At 36.8% G+C, this 10,742-nt stretch overlaps 1 protein-coding gene across 1 annotated transcript in view; it reads left to right on the forward strand.

The window, feature by feature from the left end:
- The window catches only part of HACE1 (HECT domain and ankyrin repeat containing E3 ubiquitin protein ligase 1), a 246,142-nt gene that overhangs the window by 211,753 nt on the left and 23,647 nt on the right, over positions 1 to 10,742 (forward strand). Inside the window, exon 20 of the mRNA XM_042780944.1 lies at positions 6,374 to 6,505. Within this exon, the coding sequence (XP_042636878.1) occupies positions 6,374 to 6,505 (132 nt within the window). The remainder of the gene's footprint in view (positions 1 to 6,373; positions 6,506 to 10,742) is intronic.

Consider the following 10,742-nt stretch of genomic DNA (forward strand, 5'->3'; position numbering starts at 1 on the left):
AACCAATACCAGGCAGTTTTGACTACTGTGGCTGTATAGTAGGTTTTGAGATCCGGTAATGTGAGACCTCCTACTTTGTTTTTCTTCTTCAGTAGTGCTTTGCTTATCCGAGGTCTCCTTCCTTCCCATATAAAGTTAGTGATTGGTTTTTCCATATCATCTGGTATTTTTTATGTCTTTAAATAGTTGACATAGTAGGAGCAGCTATGACTTTACTAGGAGGTGCTATCTGTTGTGGAATAAAAGACATCCCACTAACCTCCCCCAAGTTACAGCAGCTCTTTTAATACCTTAGAACAAAGTGAGATTTTAGGTTTATTTATTTTTATGTTTTAACTTTTTATTGCAGTTTGGGTGAAAAATATACAAAGGAGATTCATTTTACATTCAGCAGTTCATACACATTTTGTTGTGTGACATTGATTGCAGTCCCTACAGTGTAACAACTTCCCTCGTACTTCTTCACTGTGGGTACCCTTACCCTGTGTCCTTCTTGCCCATGCATTCCTATTTCCGTAGCTTTCTCCCTGTGCAAACGTTGCCCTTCTGATCTGTGAGGATTGATTGCTCTAAGGAGTACACCTCTCTAATGTGTTTGTTCAGCTCATAGGGCTTTCTGTTGTTTGGCTGAAAGTTAGCCATGGGAGTGAGTCCAATTCCAGGCCCAATGGGGTGACTAAGGGCCATAGTCTCAGGGATTTTCTCCAATCTGTGTCTGTGAACAGTGATCCTGGTCTTTTTTTTTTTTTTTTACTATTTTTTGAAGTTTGTTCCACATTTTTCTCGTACTCTATCCAGAATCTCCAGTTTTGATCATTTTCTGAGTGGTTAGTAGTGGCAGCTGGGTACAATCTAGTACTTCTGGTCTCAGGGACCATTGGTCCTTTGGACTAATTGTTTCCATTCATCTTTGATTTTTAGTCTTCTTTGCTCCAGAGGAGGAGAGACCAGTAGTTGCATCTTAACTGGCTGCTTGCAAGCTTTTAAGACCCCAGTTGCTACTCAACAGAGTAGGATGTAGAATGTTTTTGTGTACTGTGTTGTTCCAGTTGAGCTTAATGTCCCTCATGACCTTGCGCCCAAGCCCACAGGCCTAGGAACTTATCTTGTGGCAAAGAAGTTATCCTACCTTTGTCACCTGTTAGCTCTATACTGAATGTGGACATTGTTAAAGCTCACACAAATAATGCATGTAGGAACTTTGTCTGCCCAACCTATGTGTGGTCATGGGTATATTCCCATTTGGCTATCCATACCTGATCTTCTTGCCTGTCTACCTAGGTATTCACCCATAGATTGTTGTTAGGTGTCACTGAATTGGCTCTGACTTGTAGTGACCCTATGTACAACAGAATGAAACACTGCCTAGTCCTGCGTCAGCCTCACAATGCTTGCTATTATGAGCCCATTGTTGCAGCCACTGTGTCAATCCATGTTTTTTAGGGCCTTCCCCTATTTTGCTGACCCTCCACTTTACCAAGCATGATACCCTTCTCCAGGAAATGGTCCCTTTTGACAACATGACCAAAGTTGATGAGACAAAGTCTGGCCATTCTCACTTCCAAGGAGCATCCTGGCTGCACTTAGAACTTCTAGGACAGATTTGTTAGTTCTTCTGGCAGTCCATGGTACTTTCAGTATTCTTCACCAGCACCACAACTCAAACGCATCAACTCTTCTTTGGTCTTCCTTATTCACTGTCTACCTTTCACATGCATATGAAGTGATTGAAAATACCATGGCTTGGGTTAGGCACACCTTAGTCTTCAACAGGAGACATCTTTGCTCTTGAGCACTCCAAAGAGGTCTTTTGCAGCAGATTTGCCCAGTGCAATATGTTTTCTGATTTATTGACTTCTGCTTCCACTGGTATTGATTGTGGATTCAAGCAATATGAAACCTTTGACAACTTCAATCTTTTCTACATTTGTCGTGATGCTGCTTATTGGTCCGATTGTAAGGATTTTTGTTTTCTTTATGTTGAAGTGTAATCCCTACTGCAGCCTGGAGTCTTTAATCTTCATCAGTAAATGCTTCAAATCATCTTCACTTTCAGGGAGCAAGGTTGTGTCTCATATCTGCATATCACAGGTTGTTAATGAGTCTTCCTCCAATCCTGATGCCATGGTCTTCTTCATACAGTCCAACTTCTCCAATTATTTGCTCAGCATACAGACTGAATAAGTACGGTGAAAGGATACAACTGTGACACATTTCCTTTCTAATTTTAAACCATGCAGTAATCCATAGATTAGTGTTTGCTGTTACTGATAATGTAATATTCTGTATGTAATAGTATTTACCTTTATTGTCTGCACCTCTTATGCATCTCTCTATATCTTCCTTTTCCTTAATGGTATTGTGCTGGTCATACGCTTCTATTATATTGTCTTTCTCTTCTCCCAAATCAACACCTGTCTCTTAACTAGCAAGCAGTTTTCCCTCATATCCCCTCTGACCCTTGCTAACACAAAATTACTTTTCCTTCCCTATGTAAATCATTCCTTGGTGTTTTATAATTCCTTCCCTGTGTAATTCATTCCTTGGTGTTTTATAATAACAGAGTAATACATTGTTTGTCCTTGTGTGATTGACTTATCTCACTCAGCATAATGTCCTCTAGTTCATCCATGTTATGAGATGATGCTCAGATTCTTCATTGTTCTTTAATGTTGCATAGTATTCCATTGTGTGTATGTATCATAGCTTGGTTTTCCATTCACCTGTTGAGGGGCATTTAGTTTGTTTCCTTCTCTTTGCTATTGTAAATAGTGCTGTGATGAACATGGGTGTGTATATCAATTCGTGTCCTGGATCTCACCTCTTTAGGATGTATTCCTAGTAGTGGGATTGCCAGATCAAATGGTATTTCTGTTTCTAACTTTTTGAGGAAGTGACATACTGTTTTCCACAATGGTTATACCATTTTATAGTCCTAGCAGCAGTGTATGAGTGTGCCAGTCTCTCAATACCCTTGATAGCATTTGTCATTTTTGGTCTTGTTGAACTTTGCTGTTACTGCTAGGGTAGGTAAATTTTAATGTTTAATTATGGGACTGTTAATGCGAGTGTTTTCTGGACTCATTGTCATCTACATGTCCACATTATTTCATTAAAGCATATAAGATATTTAGTGGAGTTATATAGGGGAAAAAGGGCAGAGGTGAGTCACTTGGGCACCTTCATAGACAAGAGAAATGAAGCTAGTGTATTTCTGCGTAGTGGGAACAATTGGAATGTTAACCCATAGTAATATGGATATTCATAGCCTGTAATAATAGTGAATATTCACAGTATCATATTGTTGAGAAAATATTTTGTGTTATTGTTTAAATATACGCTGTTTAAGAAGTCAGAAAAATACATATCATACTGTTTCTAAAATGTTAATCGTATATATTAAAATATGTAATATTTTAGAAACATTTTGTCTCAAGTTTTCTTATTATTTAAACATAGTTGGTCTTTCAGCTATCTAGAAACTTTTATTTACTAAACAACTCTGAGGAGTTTGTGATAACTTGGATTTTATTTTTTTTATATTGAAAAATAACTTAAACCAAGTGCCTTCCCCATTTAAATTACTTAATTAGTATGGAGACTGGGATCTGAAGGAGCTGATTTTCACAAATTGGTATTCAGTAACTATGGACAGACTTACTAAGATAAATATGGAAAATAATTAATATTAGAGGAAACAGAAGGGGAAGTGTGAAGAAAGATTAGTGTACTTATAAAAATTAATTTTCAAAAATAGAATGTATCACAGAATCACAGGAATTCATTGATAAAAGCAGTGGTGGCTCAGTGGTAGAATTTTCACCTTCCATGCAGGTGAACTGAGGTTGATTCCTGGTCAGTGTCCTTCATGCACAGTCACTACCTGTCAGTGGAGGGCTGCATGTTGCTGTTTGGCTGAACAGGTTTCAGCAGAGCTCTCAAACTGAGATAGACTAGGAAGAAAAACCTGGTGGCCTACTTCTGAAAATCAGCTACGAAAAACCTTATGGATCACAGTGACTCAGTCTGCAGCTGATCATGGTGGCAGTGGTGCAGGGGTGGGTAGGTTTTTTTTTTCTTCTGTTTTGCTATGGGGTCGCTGTGGTATCACCTAACAGCAGTTGTTAAAAATAGAATATGTATTATTCTGATAGATGTGGTGGAATGCAGTGATAAATAGGCGAAGAGTGTTTGAGCAATTCACCGATCCTTTATTTTCATGCTTCTTAATTTGTGAAGGTCTTGAACACTGAGATTATAAAACTAAAACCTTTTGGGAAAATGCTACTCTTGTTTAGGGAAAATGGGATCTCATATAGCCCTCGTGGCATAATGGTTAAGCTCTTGGCTGCTAACTGTAAGGTTGGTGGTTTGAATCCATCCAGTGGCTTGGTAGGAGAAAGACCTGGCAATCTACTTCTGTAAACGATTACAGCCTAGGAAATGCTACAGCGAAATTCTGCTTTGGGGTCACCATGATTCAGAATCAACTTGATGGCACCCAGCAACAACCAGGTCTAGCCTTAAGCATACAGATGCGTAATGAATGAAGGAAAAGGCAGAACAGATGTGTACATTCGTTACACAGTTTCATTTAGAGCAGACATAAACTAAAAGGTAGTCATGTGCTAATACTGAAATCTGTGCTGGTCATGCTTGGAAGTGTGTTATATATATTATTTCTTGAGTTTGACATATGTGTCTGTCATCTCTGTAGTAATTACCTGTATGTAATATGTATTAACTGATTAATTTCTATATACTGGAGAAAAACCTTTAGATGGTGGGAAGTAGGATTTAGGGGTATGGGTAGATAGAGTAGCAGACATAGCTTTTTTGTGCCAGTTTGCACAGTCACCCACATGATGTTCGGGGAGGATGATGAGGAATCCACTCTGACCCTTGTGTAGCTGTAAGGTACAGAGAATTCATAGCCACCAGTCATATATAACTTGCTGGCTCAGCGCCTCTTTTCTTGTTTTTTTTGAACACTGTATCAGATTAGTGCCAAGAAAGAATAAAAGAAAGGGGCTAAACAGGCTTTCTCTCCTCAGTGTTAAGAGTATTCATTCCTGGGAAATGAGAACTATATACCACATAGTACTTTTAACTCACAAAGTTTTACTTAGAAGTAATTTAAAAACATAAATAACAGCTGATATAGATATTATAGTTCATTCTAGTCTGAGCGAAAGTATATTTTTTGTCACCAGTTGAATTTTAATAGGCAATACTTTTATTTTAAAATAAAATATGTGCAACTACCTTGCCTTACTTAGAATCAAATTGACTTTGTTTAAATGAGCCATTTCATCATGTTCTAAGTATGTATTAGATGAGTTTAATGAATGTATGCATTCACTCTTTACTTATTTGTTAAGTAATTACAAGGTGACAACCACTTTTTGGGGATTGGGTTATATGCTGATAAACAAGATAAAGCTGCTGCCTTCAGGGAGATTACATTCTAATGAGACATTTCAGAAGAGAGACCAGGAAGAATAAAGATCCTGAGCCTAGACAAGTTTGTGTTTGAGGAATTACAAGGAGGCCAATAAAGGTAGAGTTGAATGAGTGGGCAAGGGGCAGTGAGTGGAAGAAAATGAGGTCAGAGAAAAAGGCTGGGTCATTTAGAGTTTTATAGACTTAGTGAGGACTTTGGATTTTAGTCTAGGTGTCATGAGCCATTATAGGTACTTGAGCAGGAGCTTTATGTGATCTGCATTATATGTATTTTTTAAAATCACTTTGGCTATGATGGAGAAGAAGCAGTACAGAGGCAGAAGTGGAAACAAAGATACCACATAGATAATGCATTAATCCAGGTAAGAGATGATGGCTTAAGCCAGAGTGCTAGAAATAGAGGTCTAGGGACAAGGTCAGATTAAAAATTATATCAAAGGTAGATGTGATATCAGTCACTTAGATAGAGTGTGAGGGAAGTCATGGATAATTAATTAGTAATTACTAGAACTTTGGGTTAACCAGTTTAGTGAATAGTGTTTTCCTGTTTTCTGAGATGTATGAATATTGATGACAAATGATTATAAATATTTACCTCTTAACTGAGAATGAAATTATCTCAACATAATTGTAATTATGTGAAATTTTCACAAAACTTAAGAATAAAATAATTTTTACAAAACATAAGAATTAAAATTCTGCAAATAGCTTACCTTACTTAGAATCAAATTGACTTTGTTAAAATGAGCCATTTCATCAAGTTCTAAGTATGTATTAGATGAGTTTGATGAACGTATGGATTCACTCTTCTTTGTTAAGTAATTACAAGGTGACAACCACTTTTGGGGGATTGGGTTACATGCTGATAAACAAGATAAAGCTGTTGCCTTCAGCTTTTTTTTCTTTACAGGCAGAGTATGTCCAGCTTGTTACTGAACTTCGAATGACAAGAGCCATTCAGCCTCAGATCAATGCTTTTTTACAAGGCTTTCATATGTTTATTCCACCTTCCCTCATACAACTTTTTGATGAATATGAATTGGTAAGGAAAAATATCTGTTTTTTTGTTGTTAGCAACACACAAAACTCCAGTTGATGTAATTTAGAAATAATTTTTGACTGCTGGTGATGAATGGAATAATGTATCGTGAGACATTATAGTTTAATGTTCATGTTTAGAGACTTGTTTTGAGAGTTATGGTTCTGCTTCTCTTAAGCTTACTAACCAGATCAGCAATTCCTTAATGTGAAATGATGGTAAACAAATGTATTTCTAATGTCTCCTACTTGGGAGATGTTGAAGACCAATTTTCCCATAAGCAATATTCAAATTATTTCTGAATTTTTTATTTAATAACATGATGTGAGGAAATGCTGATTCTTCTTGTACTTCTAGAAAAAAGAATCAACTAAGAAGGTTTTTCTTACGTTATCTTTTCTACCATTTTACCATATATATAATTTTATTATTTCACTTATTTGGACTCTTCTAACTTCTATTTCCTAATGAATGTTTTGATTTGCTTTCTTTTGCTAAATATCTAATGGGATTTCTAATTTTAAATGATTTATGTCTACATTTTCCATGTCCTTTTATTTTTATAAATAAATTATTTTATAAATTATTTTCAGACTCTTTAGACTTGTCTAAATTCTTAAGAAAATACAATATTTAGATAGAATATAGGTACTTTCTTAAAATAATTTGGAGTAGTAAATTCTAAATTAATAGAAAAACATGTTTTGGTTTTTACTCTGTCTCATAAAATTAGTTTTACCCATATTTTTCATTTTAACATATAAGTAAGTACACTGATATACATTTATGTATACAGCAATATTTGCAATTTATCATCTGTGTTATATCTTAGTCTTCATCTCTCAAATCCGTCAGTTTGCCGTGCTTCAGTTGCTGCATGTTGCTGTGATATTAGAAGCTATGTCACTGGAATTTCCAGTACAGTCAGGATCATCCATGGAGAGCAGGTTTCAGTGGAGCTTTCAGATTGAGACAGACGAGGAAGAAAGCCCTGGTGATCTACTGTTGAAAAGTAGCCAATAAAAACTCTGTGGATCACAACAGAACATTATCTGATTTAGTGCTACAAGATGAACCTCCCAGGTTGGAAAGCAGTTAAAATACACAGTAGCTACAACAGTGGACCTGAACATACCAGCAGTCTGGAAGATGGTGCGGGATTGGGCAGTGTTTCATTATGTTGTTCATAGGGTGGTCATGAGTCAGGGCTGACTTGGCAACAAGTGACAAAACAGCTACAACATAGGATGGGAGTGAACAAAATTTGAAAATTAATTTTGAAGTATATTGTGACATAGCTTCATTAAATGTCAGTTTTTAGAATTTTTTCTATTGTGATTTTAGCTTTAAGATTAATGGTTTGGTTTATCATGGGGCGCTCTGGTGGCATAAGTGCCTAATGCACTTCACTGCTAACCAGAAGGCTGGTGGTTCAAAGCCACCAGCCACTCCATGGAAGGAAGACTGGGCAGTCCACTTCCACAGAGATACCACCTCTGAAACCCAAGGAGGAGTCGCTATGAGTCAAATTGACTTGATGGCAGTGAGGGTTCTTTTTGGCTAGTATTTGCCTAGTTATAAAATTATTATAAAAATATATTCTATTAATGTTACATAACACTATTTTTAGTGTTTTAAAATGGAGGATTGATTACTTTTAGGAAACATGTCTGACTTCGCCTAAACTAGTAAAGTTCAAAACAGAATTAAATTAGTTTCTAGACCTATGTAAAAAAACAAATAGCAATAACAAAAATAATTGACAAAAACTTATGCCTCAGACTTCGGTAAGATGGAGGAATAGGCAGACAAGTGACACAGACCCTCTTCAACAAAGAAAAGAAAAAAGAACCAATTGACAGAGATATAGAAGATAATCCTAGAGCCTTGAGCTTTGAAAACTATACTGAAGTGGATTAGGCACTGAATGAAAACAGTGAGTATGGAGACAGACGGAGCTGCAGACTGTCAGCTACTCTGACGGCACCAGCGGCCCGAATAGTTCCAAGTGGTATTGGGACCTGAGAATTGACCTAAAGATCAGCCCTGGTCACCAAGGGCTGCAGGGATAACTGCACTGGTGGCCTATGACTAGGAAGGGAAGCAGCAAGGAGGGAGACAACCTGAGCTGTTGACTTTCTGCTATCCGTAAGGTGCAGCCATTTTGATTGTTTACACGTGGCAGCTATTTTGGATATTTAAAGTGACCGAGGGTGCAGCCATTTTGAATCTTTACAAGTGGCAAACATTTTGGATTTTAGTGATAGCATTCTCATTCAGATTCCAGGGACCTAAGAATAGGCTCTGTTTGCCAAGGTCAGCAGGGACATACCAGAGGCTGACAACAGGAAAGGAGGCAGGTGGTGAGTGTATAAGTGCTGTCAACTAGTGAATAGAGGAGCACAGTATACTGCTTACATAGATAACATACAAAGAAAACAAAAATCGTGGACAAGTCACTATAACGTACAATCACGGATTAAATATAAACACAAAACATCACAATGCTTCAGAGACAAAAGATCATCACAGTCTACACAAAGAAGCAAGATAAAGCAGAAGAAACAAGGGACCAGGATACAGACCCAAAACACATCCCTGAGGAAGACACAGCATTGGAACTCCCTGATAAGGAATTCAAAAGAATTATATTTAGGTATCTTCAACAAACTGAGAGACAGATCAAGGACAACACAGAGAAAACCTTACAACAGTTTCAAAAGACTATACAAGAACAAAATGACAAAATAAATGAGAAATTAGAAATGATACAAAATCTACAAATAGAAATCCAGAAGATTAATACTAAATTTTCAGAAACAGATAAGACATTGAATGGGCAAAGGAGTAGAATTGAATCAATGGAAGACAGTATGAGGGAGATTGAAGGCAATTACCTGAACACTTCTTTGGAAAAAGATAAATCAGAAAAAAGATCAAAACAAAATGAAGAAAGCCTAAGGTTCATGTAGGATACTATCAGAAGGAATAACCTATGTGTCATCAGAATTCCAGAACAGGAAGAGACAAATAAAACCACAGAGAAAATTGTCGAAGATTTGTTGGAAGAGAATTTTCCTGGGATGATGAAAGATGAGCATATATCCATTCAGGAAGTCCCAACCTACCCCAAACAGGATAGACCCCAACAGAAAATCACCCAGACATATCATCATCAAACTCATTAAAACCAAAGACAAAGAAAGAATCATGAGAGCAGCATGGGAAAAATAAAAAGTTACCTACAAGGGACAACCAATAAGACTAAGCTTTGCTTTCTCAGCAGAAACCAAGCAGGCGAGAAGACAGTGGGATGGTATATATAAAACCCTAAAAGAGAAAAATTTCCAACCAAGAATTACGTACCCAGCAAAATTGTCCCTGAAATATGATAGTGAAATTAGGACATTTCCAGATAAGCAGAAATGAAGGGAATTTGTTAAAACCAGACCAGCCTTACAAGAGATGCTAAAGAGAGCCCTTTGGACAGAGAAGCAACAACAGCCAACAAGAACTGACCATTAACACACATGATGATATAACCCAGAAACCAACCCAGCTATGCAAGTAGCCAAAGTAAATAAGCCTAAAAGATTGTAAACAGGGAACCAGAGACCTCAATTGACAAATGAGGACAACTACAAACCAAAAAGAGGGAAAAAACTGTGTTGTTGCAGAACTTCTAGATGGTAAGGAAGTCAAGACAACTACAAGACAGAACAGACTATTCTAAACTTGGGAAGAAAACTATAAATCACAGAGTAACCTCAGAGAAAAATGATAAACCTTCACATCAAAATAAAAAAGAGGACCAGCATAAATATTCAGCAAATACCAAAACAATAGCAATGAAGGAAGTGATAACACGATTCATAAACAAAACATACTCAGCATAGAAAATTGTATGGAACAAAGAAATCGATACCACCAAAAAGCACATAACAAAAATGACAGCAACAAATTGATATTTGCTGATAATTACATATCTGGCAAGGGACTTATCTCTAAGATTTGTAGCAGAAGAGTAGATGACCAAACTATGGTACATACACAAAATGGAATGCTATGCAGCACTAAAGAATAATGTAGAGTCTGCAAAACACCACATAATTTGGATGAACTTACAGGACATTATGCTGAGTGAAATAAGTCAATCATAGAAAGACAAATATAGTATTAGTTTGTTGTTGTGAAGGGTCAAGGAAAGGTTTATATAAGGAGGGGAACTTGCTTTGTTGGT

The sequence above is a fragment of the Orycteropus afer genome, unplaced genomic scaffold, assembly GCF_000298275.1.
Source record: "Orycteropus afer afer isolate SDZICR_OR568_19922 unplaced genomic scaffold, OryAfe1.0 scaffold00072, whole genome shotgun sequence".
NCBI lineage: Eukaryota > Metazoa > Chordata > Mammalia > Tubulidentata > Orycteropodidae > Orycteropus > Orycteropus afer.